A 19,028-nucleotide genomic window follows, 5' to 3' on the forward strand; every position below is an offset into this window, starting at 1 on the left:
TTTTGTTGGTTTCATCTATACGAAAGTAACTATATTTTTTTAAGGTTTAAATATATTTTTGGTCGAATATGTAATTTTGGTATTTTTATCTTTTATATTTCTAGTATTGCAAAATATTCCTATAACTTTTTGGTATTTCTCAATTGTAAAGTTCGACAACGAGAGGACCAAAATTGCAAACTATCAAAAAGTTATAGGATTATTTTGCAACTCTAAAATGATAAAGGATAAAAGCACCAAAGTGTCAAAAATTACAAGATCAAAAATATATATATATATATAAGCCTTTTTCTAATCAACATGAAAGTAACTATAAATTTAATTTACATATTTTATAGTGAAATCTATCAACTAAATACTTATTTAATAATTATTGGTTAACATCTTCCTATGATCATTAAGATATATTTACTTTTGTGATGATGATTCAAATCTTTTGAAACTTCATCCTTTTTGCATCTCATTCATGATTATGGTCAGTAATATATAAAGTTAAAAACTTAATAATTCTTGAAAATACACTGATTTTAATTCATAATTTTTTTCATAAATATATTATTATAACAAATATAAATGTTTTTTATATTTCATACAGGCATAGACTGCACGTACCCGATTACTAATAATTATTATTTAATCGGAGAATAACGCACACAAGTTTTAATTAACTAAAATTAATGGCAATTGTTGGCAACTGTGAATGTACTTTAAACATGAAAATTGTATTTAACTCTTCGCATTACTATACAAAAACCCAAGATTAGGAAAAATGAGGACAACCAACTGACATGTATGTGTACTTTAGATGTAGAGTGAAATATAAAATGAAACAACAATATATATATGTAATAAATAAAAAAAAAAAAAACAGAATTTGGATTGATTTGTGCTCCAGTGTGTGTGCCTGCAATGCATGCTAAAAGAACAGCGATGATTTTCGTGAATATGTGGAGTTATGCTTTTGGGAATACGACCATCGACTGGATTTTCATAAACGAGCTCTACAGCAGGCTATTGCATTTCGGGATATGTCACAGGCAATTTCCAACTAGTATAGCTGCAGCTCGGGCGTCAAAATTGAAAAGGGTTAAATGCAAATTACTCCTTACAATATATGAAATGAGCAAATGATCTCTTTGTAAAAAAAAATAAATTAGTCCTTTGCATTTTTCATAGAGGAGTATTTTGCACAATTCGTATATCACATGAGGATGACATGCATTTTTTCCTTACTAAAATACTATATAATAATATCGATATATGTAAGATTTATATTTTGACTAAATACATAGATCTTAGAAAAATTAGTGATAAGTATAGACACATACCAGAAAAATTGCTACTAAGAAATTTGGATTTTGTGAAATTCTTGGATTAATTGAGTGGGTGCAATATTCTGGATTCATTGAGAGAGCCAAGGGGTTGGGGGCGAACAAAAATAAAATTAGTTTATAGTTGCTTCAGTGATAGAATGAACCATTGAAAAGGAAAAGAATCTCAATAATTTGATTTAGGCCTTAATGGTGAGTTTGCCTGCCACCAATTCTTTTCCTCATTTGAAAAATAAAAATATATTACTTTTCGCAACGACTAATTACTATAATTAAAAATAAAATAGTATAATAAATACTAATTAACTACAAGTTGGCAATGACTATTACCTATTGTTTATATAAGCGAGATCAAATCATAACAAATAATTTGATTATAGTTAAAACCATAATAAATGTTAATTAAATATAGTTAAAAACTTAATTAGTGCTATTTACATTATATATAGTCAAAAACTTAATTAGTGCTATTTACCCCCATGTGATGTTATTTTGAGTAAATTACCCCTGTGAACAATAATACCAAATTACTTTCTCGTATTTTTTAAAATTATGCAATTTATCCCCTTGCTCAATTTCATCTAGTTTACGCGCCTTTTCTTTATTATTATTATTTTTTAAATAAGAGTTAGCAAATTCAACTAACGAAATTAATGGCCTAAATTTTCTTCAATTCAAATCAAGGGTTTAGATCTAAAATTGTATATTTATATAATATTATTTATATAAATTTTAATTAAAAATATAAGGTATATATATATATTATATTTTTAATGAAAATTTATATAAGTAATATTACATAAATATACAATTTTAATATAGAGGTGGGGTGGCGAGCAGCGAGGGCGGGGGAGAACAATGGGGGCAGGAATGGGGACAGGGGTGGGGGTCACCGATGGGGCAGAGCGACGGTGGGACGGGAGGGGGGGAAGGGGATGGTTTTTTTTTCTTATTAAAAAAGTATATATTATTACAAAAATTATATATTTACATATAAAATAGTACTTTTACTTTTTAATAAATATTTTGTTAGATAAAAAATAATATATACAATATGTTAGATTAAAAATAATATTTTATTCTAAAAAACCCGTAGGGTTGGATTCGGTTAATAATTTTAAAATACTATATATATATATATTTTAAAAATAATACTACTATAACTTTATAAGTATGAGGCAATAATATTATTAAAAGGTTAATATTTTTTTATAAATTTATATGTGCATGTGTTAGGCGTTGAAATATTAACAGATTTAGAATATGTGCTACTTATATAAATATTAAGACGTTTATAAACTATTTACATCATTATTTTAATTTATAAAATATTAAATTTTTGTATTATATGTAAGTATAAATAAATTATACATATTTTTTTTGTATATATACAAACGTATGTCATATAAAATATACAAAAATAAATTAAAAAGAATTACTGAAGTAAGTTTGAGTCCGAACAACTAAAACGTGAACCAAGCTCGAGACTCGTCTACGACTTGAAAACTTGTGTGGTCAGGGGCGTCCTGAATTCGAGTCCAACCCGAATCGATTGCTCTATCTAAGTCAACTTCAACTTTGACAAAACAGAATTCAAATTTTCACATTTTGTATGAAAGCAAACAATTGAGCTTTGTTGTCTGCGTTTGGACCTTGTAATATATCATTGGATTCTGGACCAAGTACAGTACATTGTCCCTTTTTTTGCTTCATTCTGACCTTACACTCACCGAATGCCAAAGCCCAAATTCTTTTATGCGTTTATTATGCCTTAGAACTTGGCAGAAATTGGGATCCGAATCAGCAGCTACCATCCTGCATTCTCATTTGGTCAGATGTTTGCAAAAATTAATTTTTGGAGGGTTAAAAATATCATCTTTAAGCTATAAAACTAAAATTGTATTTTTCTTTTATTTTAATTGTTTTGAGATGTTTGCACAATTGCGTGATTGTGAGTGTATATCTATTTTTATAATAGTTTATTGTTTTTTTGTCTCGTTTGAATATGTTCGTTGATTTAAACTATTGATGTATGGAATCGGTTTTTGAATTTCAATGCAATAAATGATGTAATGAGCCGCATACTATTAAAAATTATTGAATTGATATTATTTTTATTATATGAAGGGATGGTAGTACTGCGGAAAAAAAAAAAGTAAGAATCCATCTGTTTTTATTAAAAATTCTTACAATTTATTCAAAATTAGGACACAAAAAACCCTTAACCTAGCTATAGTACAATGGCTGGGAAATGATGAAAATTATGCTTTTAAATTATTTTTGACGAGTTATTGAAGGTTAAAATTGAGCGAACTATTTCATTTTAGAAGATTAGCATACATCATCAGTGCGGGATAAAATGCATTAGTTTATCAAATATAATTACTAATGCGATTTTGGTTTTTAAATAATTTGAGATTGTAATTTTAGTCCACAAATTTCAATTTTTTTGACATTTTTGGTTCTTTTGTTAACTTTTTCGTTAAATTTAACGAAAATTTTATTTAAAGTGAAAAAATTGCTATTTTCCTTCCATTTTGTGGTGTTTTTCAAGTTGAACCCAGTGCATATATTTTTTCTATTTTTCTTCAAATTTCAAAAGAGAATAACTGAAAAAAATAAATTTAAACAACAAATTTTCTAAAATTTATTGACAATATTTCTATTATTGACAATTATATGTTAAGATTATTTAGAAAACTTGTTGGTTAAATTTAACTTTTTTTTTTTGTTTATTCTCTTTTGAAATTTGAAGAAAATAGGAAAAATGAGCGCATTGCATTACAACTTGAAAAGCGCCACAAAATGGGAGGAAAATAACAATTCATTTCAACTTTCTGTAAGTTTAATGGAAAAGTTAATGAAAGGACCAAAAGTGCCAAAGTAGTTAAAGTTTGAGTACCAAAATTTCAACCTTAAATTATTTGAGAACCAAAATCACATTAGTGACTGTATTTGATGACCAAAAATGCATTTATCCCTCATCAGTGCTCTTGAAATTAAAGAGAAAAATGCAAGCAATCCCTGTGATATTGCAAATGAACAAATTACCTCCTATGAAAAAAAATAGTAATTTACCCCATTGTATTTTTTTTAAAATGCTTTATTTTAAAAAACACAGTGAGTAAATTATTATTTTTTTAAGGATAATTTAGTTATTTACAAGATGATACAAGATAAATTGCATTAAACCCTAAAATTAAATTAAAATATATCTTGTATGATTAATTTGGAATAGATATGATAAGTATAATCATGATCACCTTGAAACTTTACATGTGAAATGAAAGCATCTATAGGTCTTGACTGTACCTGCATTATACCTTTTGGTGACCCACATGAACTTAATACTTATTATTATTATTCACATACATTTTGAATCTACAAAAGAATTACAAAACTAGAAGATTTGGATAAATTAATTTCTAAATTTAATTTAATTCGATTACAATATTTGAAAATGATTCAGTTCAAGGGCTATAAGCTTTTTTTGAATGCATAATCTCCTCCGGACTTGTGGATAAAAAATATGGATTGTTTAGCATCAAGGCTTAAGGGTCTGACGCCAAGAAAGATGTAGAATCTTCGTAAATATTGCAATACTTCGTCGGAGCTGAGAGTTTTGAATTTTAGTTATTGTGCATCTTTACTTGACGTGTTTGGCTTGATTTATTGTTAACTTAATTTTCTTTATTGAATTGTTGGAAAATATTTCTATTTGTAGTTGTAAGGTGGAAGCTCGTGCCATGATTGTTTGAAGAAAAAGTGCGATCTAATCGCCTTTTTATTATTTAATTGACATTATTTTCTTAATTACAAAACGTAATTTAAAAATATCATAATGGTGAATGGTACTTATATTTTTTTTCTGATTTGGAGCTTGACTTCTATGGAGTTTGCACTGTGGGGTTTTTGATCTGGTGAGTATTATTGTGTGGTTCATTGTATTTATTGCATTCTCATTGATAACGTTTGGTAGGCAATTGGAGATTGTTAAACTGTTCAAAGCTTTAACTGATGAGAAATTGTCGTGTTAGAGTCAAAATCCTGACCTATTATCATTCATAACCTGTACTTTATTGGAAAAATTATTAATACAATTGACACACAAATACATTTTTTTTCCTTTTTTTTTTCAAAAAATAATAATTACAATTACATCATAAATTTCAATCATCAACAATTAATAAAACCAATTATACATCATCAAATATCTATACCCAATCAATCAAGAATTAAAATTAAAATATACCAACACCCAAACATCGATCATAATTCAAACCCACTCCTCCATAGTCAGAGGGCCTCGATAGTCATAATGATAATAAATTATCGTTCCAAACATTAAAATACAAATCAGCAGAATTCAATTAATCAAAGTGCGATAAACACAATACATATCAAAACTCAATTAATCTAAGTGCGACAAACACACAACACTTATCGTGTAATTAATTCAATATTCGTAGAGCACAAAACGACACATACATGAAACATATAATTGCAAAGTTTAGTGGCAGCAGCAATGCTTTTGTTTGGAAGGCCTTTAGCAATAGCAAAACTCATGATTGCTGATGGACATTGCATGCCTCATGTACCCACCTTCAAATTCACCCCATTCCTTTGGGTATGATGAAAGGCCAGACTCAGATTCAGACTCAGACCCCATTTATTTTTAAAGTCGATCTGGTCCCAAATTTTTGCCTAAGTTGTCTAAATCTTTCCAAGATTGGACCTCCACAGCCACAATTTTTTTATGTAGACATTGCCATCACAATTTTCATATACATATATATATGTTGAGTATTAATATCAAATGATCACTATGTTTTACTTTTGCTTTTGATTGGTCATTATCTTTTGGATTTATGTGAACCCCACCGTGGGATTGTATTAATTAAGACTTGATACGAATATTACCTATTTGGAGAAGGATGTGACAACACGAGAAAAATATTAGTAAATAGCATTGCTTTTTAAAAGCTACCAATGAGCTTAATTCATTATGCAATTTATTTTTTAATTAGCTTTGGATTATATCTCTAAACATCGACTAATTGTTTGGTTTGCGTACTTGGAATTGCATATACTTACATATATATATATATATTCCGTGTTATGACCGGAAGTTATTTAGAAGAATTATATAGTACAAATTGATGCGTAACATGCATATATAATATTTACGGATTAAATGCAATTTTTATCTTCTATTTTTTGAATTTTGATATTTCAATATTTTATCTTTTTAGGATAGTAAATAGGTCTTTTTAATATTTTAAGTTTTTGTGATTTTGGTCCTTCAGTCATCGGAGTTTGCATATATTGTTGGAAAAAAACATGTTCCCCATCCCAACCCGGCACGTCTCGGCTTGCGTGTTAGAGCGGATGTCTTAGTCTTAATATATATCTTTTAGCAAAAATTTGAATTAACTTGAAATTTAAATTTAAACAGATTTAATTTTTAAATGAAACATTTTTTTGTTTAAATCTAGGTTAATGTTGAAGGAGACAAGCTTAAAAAATATTTTTTGTTTGTGTCTACACTCTCTCCCTCTCCCACACTGATTTTCAGTTTGAGATTGTATTATCAAATTTTGGCGATTGAGCTATTGATAGAAGAGGATCTCGACGTGGTGTAATATTGCAATCTTGTACTGTCTTATTTTGAAAGAAGTAGCGTAGTACCCCGTGCAATTGGAAATGGGGCTTCTAATTTTTTCAAGACAAGTAGATTATTCTGCGATTCGATGTCTAATGACTTCACCTTCTCGACTAGACAACTCAACACATAATAGCTCTTTTCCTCTATGTCTATCAGGTCAAGACAGCCACTTGACTAGCTTGATAATTTAGTTGCAGTGTAAACTGTGTAATAGACATGATGAGATGGACGAGTTAAGGAACGATCTCTCAAGACAAGCTCACCACCATTGGTGGGATGAGAGAAGAGCCGACAAGCTGGAGGAGGAGAATCGAATGAATTAGAAGAATTTATAATGATATAGAGGCCCAACATGAGGATGAGTTGGATCAACTTAGATAGGAGAATCACCGCCTCCACAATGAGGTGGATGATCTACGTTCAACCCTACAAAACTTAGAAAATGAGGACTCAGAGGAGGACGACAAGCTAACTGATGGGAGTGTTATTGACTAAGAGTAGATACGTCAAAATTTGGGAGTGAAAGAAATATATATATATCAGGTTAATATACATGAATTGTTACTGTACAACACATATCCAGTTAAGATTTCTTTATCTTTTTCCTACAATTTATTTGTTTTAGTGTAAATAACATATCTAAATATTTCGTTTTTTTGTTCTGAACTGATTGTCAAATGTAGTTTTTATAATTAGATATAAAATATGAATATTTATAGACCATAAATGTAAAGAGTGTAAGTATAATTATCCCAAAAAAGAAAGCAAAAAGAGGACAATGATGTAAAGCAATTATGGGGGAAACTGGTAAAGAAATGCAGAGGGTGTTGCACCATGGGCAGCAAAAAGATGATGAGATAGTGAGGCACTAAGAAATGGTTTGATGGATGGATTTGGACTTCATACGCACCTTTGAGATGGTGTACTCGGCGGTGCATTTTTGAACACATTGCCTAATGGAGATATGTGTCAAAAGATAAGGCACGGCCGACCACTATTGCTTACATTAAAGTAGTTGAAGCTGAATTTGTTAAAACTGTTTGGTAAATATTTTAATGAATTATTATATTTACGTTTTTTTAATTTATATTTTATTTATACAAATTATTTATACCTTTTCTATAATTATAAAAATTATTCATGACAATAAAAAATAGGGATAATTTTTGTAATTATTTCAACATTTTTTTATGGATATATGTGTAAGCATCTGGGAGATTTCTCATAATTCCACAATATATTATTACACCAAAAATTTAACATAATCTTCCAACTTGTATTATTCCATTTTTAGGTTTGAACAAGCGAAGAAAATGTGTTGATGCCAAGATAAGTATTGTGAAATAATAAAGAAATACACAACTTTTACAAAGCGAAAAAGTTGAGCAAAATATAAATAATAAATCTACGAAAAGTTTGTTCATGCCGTGACAATATAAAATAAAGATCTGTGTTACTTTCACAAAGTGAAAAAGTAGAGAAGACTATCATATGTATCCAAACAATTATTGTAAAAGATTATCAAGAATTATTAATGCAGGGGTACTTGTACTAGTACGAATAATAATGAAAATATAAATTAAAGTATGAAATCTTCGACTACGATGTCGCAGATGCATTTCATTCAATTTTTTTTTTTTTTTTGTGTACGTATGTGATTCGATATACCTACATTTAAATGATAAGTTTCATTAAAAGGATAAAATTTATGCATTGTAGACGAGGAATTTTATTTTGAAATAATTAATTATTTTTTGAAATACTATATTAATTTCTCGTCTTTGCACTGAAAACATGAAATTCTGGTGAAAATTGCACTAATTTTCATGGTACATAAATTGCACTCGTATCCACAGATTATGCGGATCATACCAAAATATACTCGTTCGTGACGTACGTATAGTGATATATGCTAATTATATAGCGATAATTTTGTTGTTGGACATGAAACACTCGAAATAAATAAGTGTTTAGGAGTACTGGCCTGAAGATGGAAGCACATTGACAAAGGACTAATTCTTAATTATGTGGATAAATTCGAGCACCGACGGGCGCCATGAATCTGCTTGATTGTCTGATGGGAATATTCGGCAACCAGCATCTTGTTAAAAGCTTCATTAATTTATATGCATAGTCTTTTCTTTTTGTTTTCAAATGATCTGGAATTGAAGTGGAAGTGTACCAAATTCATAATATTTATTATTTATACGTACTATATATATAATAATGATCGACAAAGATTCGTAAAGTAGTACTCTTTCTTGTGCAATCTCAACAAAACTTCAATGAATAAATCATATATAGCACTCCCTAACATTTATGGATATCCAATTTGTCATAGTTTTCTGTTACCATTTTACCCCAAAATGAAAAATAATAGACTGAAAATCCCGTAAACTCGGTCTATGATGATACACACATGTATAAGTGCTTTACTGTTTGGAACCTGATTTTTGTCTGGATTTGCACACTTGACTATGTTCGAGTTCGTATGAATGTGTGGGTATTTATTTTATTTTATGTGAGTTTACTGAGATATTAATATAATTATTGTTTTTATAAAATAAAAAAAAAAGTGTATTTTGGGCACATCAAGATATTCTTGGACTGCTAGAGATCTTGCTAATGTTGCTGCCGGTTGGCGTAATTGATGTTAAGCATGAAGTGGTGCCTGGAATTTAGACATGAGATGTCGAAAGTTGAGAGGGTTTTTATCCAATAATTATATATTGATAGGGGATATATGGCTCGTAAAATTGCATTGTCGGGACATTAAATATCATGTCAAATTTAATTACTTCATCATGTTTTCGATTTTGTCCAATTTTAGTACATTGTTGGTTGAAGATTCTGAATTGATCGGAATTTGATCAAGTGTCTCTCACGCGACTAAGAATTGGGAACTTTTAATTCTGGAGCGAAAATTTAAATGTTTTTTTGGCACGTGAATATTGAAATTACTACTCATCAAACTTGTAGAATTAGAATTGACACTACCTTTTAATTTGTAGGATATAACTCTGCATAAATTCCAGTTTTCTAAATTTTGACTACATAAATCAAAATGTAATGACAACATTAGTCCTATAAATTTGATCAGTAGTGATTTTCAGCCTCTCATGCAAAATGCTTGCAAATTTTTCCTCCAAAATTGCAAAATCCCTAATTTTTAGTCACTTACGTGATTAAGTTCAAAGGAAACCTAAAACTTTCTAATCGGCAATTGACCAAAATTATACAAAAATAAAAAATAAAATAAAAAAATAATGGAATGAATTTGCCACCTTAATATCTGAATGCTCAAAAAATCCCATTCCTCTTACAGATAGTGATAATTTTTATAATGTGTTGACGTTTTTAGAATAAATGTTTAATTTTTTTAAAAATAAAGATATTTTATATAAATAATATTAATATAATTAGTGGATGTAGTTATAATTATTTAAAAATAAAAATAATTTATATAAACAAATCATAAATCAAGAAATATAAATATAATTATCCCCGTACCTATAGTTGGGTTGACATATTATGTGTGTCTTCTGCGCCGTCTAAATCTTTTGGTTGCAGAGAATGGACAGGCAAAAGACAACATCGTTTCGCTGTAAAATAGACTTAACTTGGATGTTTGAATTGGCCTCGAGGTTCTGTGTCGGCTCTATTAGATCTTTAATTTGAGACAGTCAAGAAAGTGATGGCAGTTACTTTGACAATTCCGAATTTAGTCAAAAAAATATTTGAAAAGATTTTCATATGTACATATCTTTAATGCTATATTTTCATTTTTAATTTATACGTTTTTCCGCTTTAGTTCAATTTCAATATTAATAAAACAAACTAAATAAAAATTGGAACGTACAAAAAATACAACTACAACTTGAAGAGACATATTTATAATTTTATAAAAGATATAATTTTGTGTAATTAGATTTAATATCAATTAGGGGTGGCAAAGCTCGGAAGCCGACTTGATTTTGAGCTCAAGTTTTTCGAGCTCGAGCTCAATATTGTGGTACTTTTATTCATACATTTAATCTTTATACAAAAATAAACTTAATCAAGAATTAGTAAATTCTAATATTTTTTAAAAATAGTTATTTAGTATGACACATATAAACTTTACCTTTATTATATATATTTTTAAAAAAATCCTAAAAGAATCAAATTAGGTGGATGAAATTATAATTTATACTTCAAATAATAATAGAGTATTATAATTATAGAAATTCATTGCAATTTATCATATATATATATATATATACATACACACTAGTGTGATGAATCCTAGACTTTCGCACTATGGATGGTTGCTACTCCAAAATTAAATTATCTTAGGAGTGTCGCACTCACATTATACAGAATGGATGAGAGATATTAAACGATAAGAATTAAGTTGCATCGGCAAAAGATCTTTATTATTAAAGTGTCATAATTCATAAACTTCAACATTTCCGCATATGCTATATATAAAAATTTCCATAGAAATGTACGTACCAGCTAAAATACAACTGCAACAACAATGTTACACTTTCTCAACATATAGAATGAACTAAAATTATATTTTTCGCACGATCTTAATCATCCCATCTTCACTGCAAATAAATTTAGTATTAGTGACAATATATCAAGTAATAAGTTTAAAGTTGCGGCAAAAATATATATATCGAGTGACAGTAATTTTGATATTGTCTATGTATAATTATTAATGAAAAGAATTGTGTATAAAGCTGTTATAATAAATACATTTATAGTGACAATAAGTGAAGACAATTTAATTCACAATATTTTTTCACTAATTCTTATTAATTATAATTTTGACAAAATAATAATCATCATTAAACTTTGAAAATCATTATTGTGAGACTCATGTGATAAAATAATTTTTTTAAAATCATTCTTTTTAAAATCGTCACCATTCTTTTTTTCTTCTAATTTTTAATTTATTTTACTGTAGTGCCTCCTTATCGCCCTCCACCTGATGATCAATAAATGCGACTAAATTTAGAAATATTAGCTACAAAAACCTCCCGTGAAATTATAAGTTGACTGTTAGTCAACGGTTAAATACAACGGTGAAATTATAATTGTACTGAATACAGAACAATAAAATCAATTAAGGTTAAAAGTGAAATAAATAATTAATGAAACATCCAACATTGACATTATCAAGCAATAATATTTTTAGTATATATTGTTAGATTATATCAAATTGATTTTTATCTGAAAATTTGATTTCAATTTAATAATTTGGACACTTAATAATTGTTTATTATTTATAAGCCAAACATAAAATAAGTCCAAATTAAATAACCTTTTGAATTATGAGTAATTTCTTATATTATTTTATTTATTTTTGCTAAGTTAATAAAATAAGACTGAATTCATTTACGAAATGTATACTACATAAACTTAAAATCTTTTTATATTTAAACGGTAAATAAAATTTCTATATTTATTTTTTAATTTGCTATATATATAAGTTTATGTTTCTGTGATAAATGATAAAAAAAATTACTATTCGCTCAAATTATCAAATCAAATTCAGTTTGATAATCTAATAATATATATATATATATACTTTATAATATTCATGATAATTTCAATATTGGACGTCACATTAATTATTTACTTCATTTTTATTCTTAATTCTTATCGTTTTATATTAAGTAATATTATAATTTTACCCTTATATTTAACCATCAACTAACGGTCAACCTTCCTCAAGGAAAGTCTTCACTTAAACATGAAGTCCTAAGGGAGGTTCATGCAAATAACCCCGTCAATGAAATTAAAAAAAAAAAAAGACATTAGGTAAACATTCTTATTCGATTTAGTACTAACTAAAGAATAAAATGAGAAAATTCTTATCGTATCGGATTCAGAATTATGGAATGTGATATTGCATAGTTTGTACATATAATTAACAACCTTAAGGGGAGTGTACCTAATCGTCTAATACATTGTTAAAGTCAACATTCAGAATGTACATTTTTGTCATTTTTGCAGTATAATTTGTTAAACTAAAGCAAAAGAGGTTAGTGTTTTCGATAAATGATTTTTTTATCGCGTATATTTTAGTGGTAATATAATATAAATTAGTTATATTTTTAACTTTTTATTTAAAAGAAAAATACGTATCAATCACACATTGATACCACGATAAAGTACTGTAAAACATTATTGTCATTTCTTTAATTACCGCTTAACAACTTGAAAAAATAGGTGCAAAATTCTCATTCCGGTCCTCAGGCGGGCACCGAAGGACAGCATATATTCCAATCAACAAGCGTGCCGAGATTGTGCATTTACATGAGGATTCCAACTTTGTCGTTCCCAACTGATTTCTGAGCTATTTATGTATCAACCCACGAGACAGAATGACAACATTAATAGAGAGAGATATGAGGAAGAATGCCCATGAATTCCACTCCACATTCTTTTTCTGAATCTACCCTTTTCGCACACTATAGCTACTACATAGCTTCTTCGATTTGCACAAGCTTTTATCAGATATAGTTTCTGCCAGATCTCAAGAAATCATCAGTTTTTCAATTATCACAAGGTTTGCAAGAACTCTTCTGCATGCACTTCGATAACAACCCACCCACCCCATCTCACACACTGATATATACATGCACATTTGTATATATGTGGTACTTTACTAGTGTGTTTGTGTGAGTTTGTAGTTGACATCTGTTCTTATGATTTTCTTGTACATAAGAACTCAAGAAGGTGGGAAATGGAGACCATTGACAAAAATGTGGGGAAGAAGTTCCAGAAAAGCTACTTTGATGTACTGGGGCTTTGCTGTTCCTCGGAGATTCCAATGATTGAGAGAATTCTTAGTTCACTTGATGGAGTTAAGGACTTTTCTGTAATAGTTCCAACCAAAACAGTGATTGTTGTTCATGATTCTCTCCTCATCTCCCAGATTCAAATAGGTAAAAATTATATATATGTTTGCATAATTCAGTGATATATTGATTCTTTAAATGCTCTCTATTTTTTTGGTATTTTTCTTCTCATGGTTTTCACTTGAAAAGATTCATGCATTGCCTTCCTTTATTACTAGTAGATATCGATGCATTTAATTAGATGCTAGCTCAATCCACCAAGAAAACAGTTGAAGGAAAAAGGTGTAATAAGAACAAAGGAAAATTAGGTTCGCCTTTTTTAAGGTTGTTTCCAGGCGGTGGTGGCCGCCGGTCTTCTTGATACTTTATGAGTTATTGTGAAGAAAAGTTATTGTTTATGAATAAAAAGTTGGCTATATTTGGCTGGAAAGCTATCATGCTGTTAAAAATGTTGACGATGCATGCAATTATTGTATTAGAGCAAATTCCCCTCTCTGTATGTAGGTACATATACATGCTTGCATGTATGTATAAGTCTATACACACAAGAAGAGTACTGTATACAGATAAATATCACTTTCTGATTTTTACTGCGCCCCAGAATTGTTAGCCTGTTGTACGCGTGCTTCAAAAGACCAGCTGATTGCAACCTGAAATTGGACTATGAACAACTTGGTCGAAAGGGATATCTCATTTTCTTTCTTATTGTCTTTAAGTAGTGACACTGAACAAATGAAAATTGATTTTATTTCAAACTCTGTGAGGTACGTGGAAGTTTATCCTTTTGCGTCTTTGTGTCGTTTTTTGCAGTTAAAGCACTGAATCAAGCAAGGTTGGAGGCAAATATCAGAGCCTATGGCGAGCCAAACTACAAGAACAAATGGCCAAGCCCATATGCTGTCATTAGCGGTGTATTACTCCTGCTTTCATTTCTAAAATACGTCTACAGTCCCCTCGGATGGTTGGCCATCGGAGCAATTGCTGTTGGAATCATACCAATATTATTAAAGGCAGTTTCAGCAGTTCGCAATCTTACACTTGATATCAACATCCTTGTTTTAATCGCAGGTATATTATGAGCAACCTTTTTCATATTCCAGTTAGACAAAAGCATTAATTTGGTAATAGACACAGAGTTAGCTCTTGATGGAAACTTGCAGCTACCGGAGATATTATATCTTAAACTGGAGCTGCTGATGTTCAAATAGTTAGTTCATGACAATTACAGGTCACATCATAGTTCATCTCAGAAAATAAATCTGAACATCTTGACTTATTAGTTCATTGTTGTGTCTGTCTCGGTATAATGGATCATAGATTTAAAATTTTTTAATTACAGTTCTAACAAATTATATGATATTTTGCAGTTTCAGGATCAATTGCCCTTCATGATTACTGGGAAGCTGCCACTATTGTCTTCTTGTTTACCATAGCAGAGTGGCTAGAGTCGAGGGCAAGCCATAAGGTCTGCAAACTGCAACCTCTGCCTCTTTCTGAGTTAATTCTATACAAGTACTTTCTGAAGATGGAATTTTTTTCTAATCATATAGGCTACAGCCGTTATGTCGTCGTTAGTAAATGTAGTACCCCAGAGGGCAGTCATGGCTGATACAGGTGAAGAAATCAATGCAGACGAAGTCAAGTTGAATACAGTTCTAGCTGTGAAGGCTGGTGAAGTTATACCTATTGATGGAGTTGTTGTGGAAGGTAACTGTGAAGTGGATGAGAAGTTTTTGACGGGAGAGTCATTCCCTGTAGCCAAGCAGAAAGACTCCATCGTTTGGGCTAGCACGATCAATCTCAATGGTAACAGTTAGGCACTTACTTGCTCGGCCTTTGGATATTGCCATGAAATTCATTTTCTAGGTGCACATTTTTTAGGCTACATAACTGTTAAAACCACGGCGGTAACGGAAGATTGCGTGGTGGCCAGAATGGCAAAACTGGTAGAAGATGCTCAAAACAAAAAATCGAGAACTCAAAGATTTATAGACAAGTGCGCCAAGTACTACACGCCTGGTGAGTAAATTTTCACTAAGATACAAATACTTACTCTGTTAAACTTTTCTTGGAAATAGGATGTTAATAATAGAACTATTGAGGAAAACATTCTTTCTGAATTCTCTTGCAGCCATAGTGGTGATATCAGCTTTTTTGGCCATAGTCCCTGTGGCATTCAAAGTCGAAAATAAGAAAGAATGGTACCACTTGTCGCTCGTCGTTTTGGTGAGTGGATGTCCATGTGCACTTCTTCTGTCCACACCAGTTGCCATGTTCTGTGCACTATCGAAAGCAGCAAGGCTTGGAGTACTGTTCAAAGGAGCCGAGCATCTTGAAACTCTTGCTCGTATAAAGATCACGGCCTTCGACAAAACTGGGACGATAACAAGGGGAGAATTTCTCGTGGCAGATTTCAAATCTCTCCAGGATAATGTTAGCCTCAACACACTGCTCTACTGGTATAAGCTTCTCTTATGTTTTTATCATTTTTGTGTAGGACTAATGAAGTATATCTCCTATCGTATTCGAATTCTTCTTACCTGTAGAAACGACCTTAGAATATGAGTTGAACATCTCCAGGATCTCAAGCGTTGAAAGCAAATCAAGTCATCCAATGGCAGCTGCTCTGGTTGATTTTGCAAGAGCACAAGGAATTGAGCCAACGCCTGAAAAAGTGGAGAAATTTCAAATTTTTCCAGGTGAAGGGATTTTAGGGAGAATCGAAGATAATGACATATATGTTGGAAACTGGAAAGTTGCTTCAAGAGCAGGGTGTACTATAGGTGAAAAACTCAATCTCTTCTACATTGAAACTCTGGAAAAGTAGCACTTTCAACAGCATATGATCAGCTTAGTTGAATTGTACTGAAGAAGTTAAGCATATTATTGTTTTTGTCTTTTGGGCCTTTTCAGCAATAACCTTTGCACTTTTGACATCCAGTTCCGAAATTAGAAGGTTATGACGTAGAAGGAAAGTCCGTTGGTTACGTTTTCTTGGGGCCGTCTCCTGCCGGCATCTTCTGTCTCTCTGATGCATGTCGAACGGGAGCAAAGGAGGCTCTGAAAGAGCTGAAGTCAATAGGCATCAAGACTGTGATGCTAACTGGGGATTCCTGCACGGCTGCCAAGCATGCACAGGCTCAGGTAAAATACTGATAGTGTCACCATCAGTAGCTAAAGGTAATTATGTTTGGGATAAATTCTTGTAAACAAATTGGCTAAAATAATACTTCGATCAGTTAGGAGGGGCTTTAGAGGTTGTTCATGCTGAACTCCTGCCAGAAGACAAAGAAAGAATAATTAAAGAGCTTCAGAAAGAGGGTCCAACGGCCATGATAGGTGACGGTGTCAATGATGCTCCTGCATTAGCCACAGCAGATATTGGTATCTCAATGGGCGTATCCGGCTCTGCACTTGCAACAGAAACTGGAGACGTTGTTCTTATGTCAAACGACATTCAAAGGATACCCAAAGCTTTACGTATTGCAAAGAAAGTCCGAAGGAAAATAGTCGAGAACGTGGTAATAGCAATTTCAACCAAAGCTGCGATTTTGGGATTAGCAATAGCCGGTCATCCCCTCGTTTGGGCTGCAGTGCTAACTGACGTAGGAACGTGCTTGTTAGTGATCTTCAACAGCATGCTACTACTGCAAGGAATCCCGGCACAACAAAAACAATGTTGTCGGTCTACTATTAATTCACATGTCCATAAACAGAAGTGTAGTAGTACATCTGGCTGTTCCTCACATACTGATAATTCTTCTTGCTTTGATGTTGAATCTCAAAAGAAGTGTCAGCCTCAAACATGCTCCTCCGAGACATGTTCTTCTGCTTCAAGTTCTTGTGGGAAAAAGAAATGCTCGAACACTGCTAAAGAGCACGGTTGTGATGCACATGCTCATCACCACAATGAAGCCAAAGCTATGGATCATCATGATCTGAAATCAGAGAGAATACATTGTCATCAGCACGACGAGGCAAAAGCTATGCATGATCAAGATTTGGAGTCCCAGACAGCACACAACCATGGTTGTCCTAAGAAGGAGAGCTGCTGTAAGAAAAATAGTTGTTCAAAATCTGCTCAAAGGCACAAACACAACAGGCTCCATGAGACAGTAGAGAAGCAGAAATGTGAGCATAAGGGGTCTTCACAATCACCAATATCTGATAAGCAGGTGATGCATAACAATCATTGCATGGAAAACCACTGTGCAAATCACGACGATAAGCTCAAAGGACGAACATTGCATGGATGTTGCAACAGCTTGAGAAGAGAATGCTGCAAAGGAAATGGAAAGGTTGGAGCGAGTTTGAGAGGGCTATCAGAAATTGTGATCGAGTAATAATACGTAAGCAAGTGTAAGAATGATTAAACCTTTACAGATTCGGCCTCCGGATACGTAATTAGTCACAGACATTTCAGAATCAATTGAAAGTGGATAGTGCAAGAAGGCTGATGATCAGGATCTATGAACTTAATTAGAAAGTGTTTCTCAATACAATATTGTATCATCTGCAGAAAGAAGGTTTTGGACCAAAGGTGCAAACCTCTGTTGGAGCTTAACTCCAGACATGTCTGCCCACTCGATCGGAATTTCTCAACTAATTTGTCCTGATTTTTGCGATTTGAACTAGCTGTCAAAATTCTGAACTAATGTTCTTTCCAGATTTTGCCGATAATGTCTTATTTTTGTAGACGGTGAGACTGAGACCTCGTGATCAAGAAATTTTACATATTTATTTATTTATCTATATAAGTAATTAATATCTTATTATATGATTATATAGTGAAATTTAAATGTAATGATGGATGCATGTACAATAATTTGAAATTTGTAAAATATCAAATAATATTACCAACTAATTAAAGAAATCTTTATTATTATTTCTGGATCGACATTTTCAGTTTAGGATTCAAGTTAGTTAAAAATGTTGGAATTGTTAATACTCCTTCAAACATACAAGAAATCAGGGTGTATAAGCAACGTAGGCTGTCCAGAAAAAGGGCTGCTACCAAAGTATTGGTACTTTTAGTGAAGAGGAAACATGCCACGAATACCGATGCGGTTCTAAATCTTGATTACTATTATAATTTATAAAAAAAAAAATTTGTTGCACAAATTTTTTAATACCCAAATTTACCCAATAATTATATATTCGCTTCAAAGAAAAATTTGA

At 31.2% G+C, this 19,028-nt stretch overlaps 1 protein-coding gene across 1 annotated transcript; it reads left to right on the forward strand.

Annotated features, from left to right (window-relative positions):
- Window positions 13,221-18,530, forward strand: LOC105173878 (putative inactive cadmium/zinc-transporting ATPase HMA3). Its single transcript, XM_011095780.2, has 10 exons — window positions 13,221-13,558; window positions 13,718-13,937; window positions 14,661-14,918; window positions 15,218-15,315; window positions 15,401-15,656; window positions 15,732-15,869; window positions 15,982-16,309; window positions 16,431-16,633; window positions 16,792-16,994; window positions 17,090-18,530. The coding sequence occupies exons 2-10, from the start codon at window positions 13,736-13,738 to the stop codon at window positions 18,191-18,193; spliced, it is 2,790 nt and encodes a 929-aa protein (XP_011094082.1). The 5' UTR covers window positions 13,221-13,558; window positions 13,718-13,735; the 3' UTR covers window positions 18,194-18,530.

The sequence above is a fragment of the Sesamum indicum genome, linkage group LG11 (genome assembly GCF_000512975.1).
Source record: "Sesamum indicum cultivar Zhongzhi No. 13 linkage group LG11, S_indicum_v1.0, whole genome shotgun sequence".
Taxonomy (NCBI): Eukaryota; Viridiplantae; Streptophyta; class Magnoliopsida; order Lamiales; family Pedaliaceae; genus Sesamum; species Sesamum indicum.

What these genes read in the sequence shown, in the direction of transcription:
- LOC105173878 (XM_011095780.2), top strand. Translation starts at nt 13,736, where the DNA reads ATGGAGACCATTGACAAAAATGTGGGGAAGAAGTTCCAGAAAAGCTAC. An exon ending in CATCCTTGTTTTAATCGCAG is followed by an intron (nt 14,919 to 15,217) that starts GTATATTATGAG and finishes GATATTTTGCAG; the next exon opens with TTTCAGGATCAATTGCCCTT. An exon ending in TAGCACGATCAATCTCAATG is followed by an intron (nt 15,657 to 15,731) that starts GTAACAGTTAGG and finishes CACATTTTTTAG; the next exon opens with GCTACATAACTGTTAAAACC.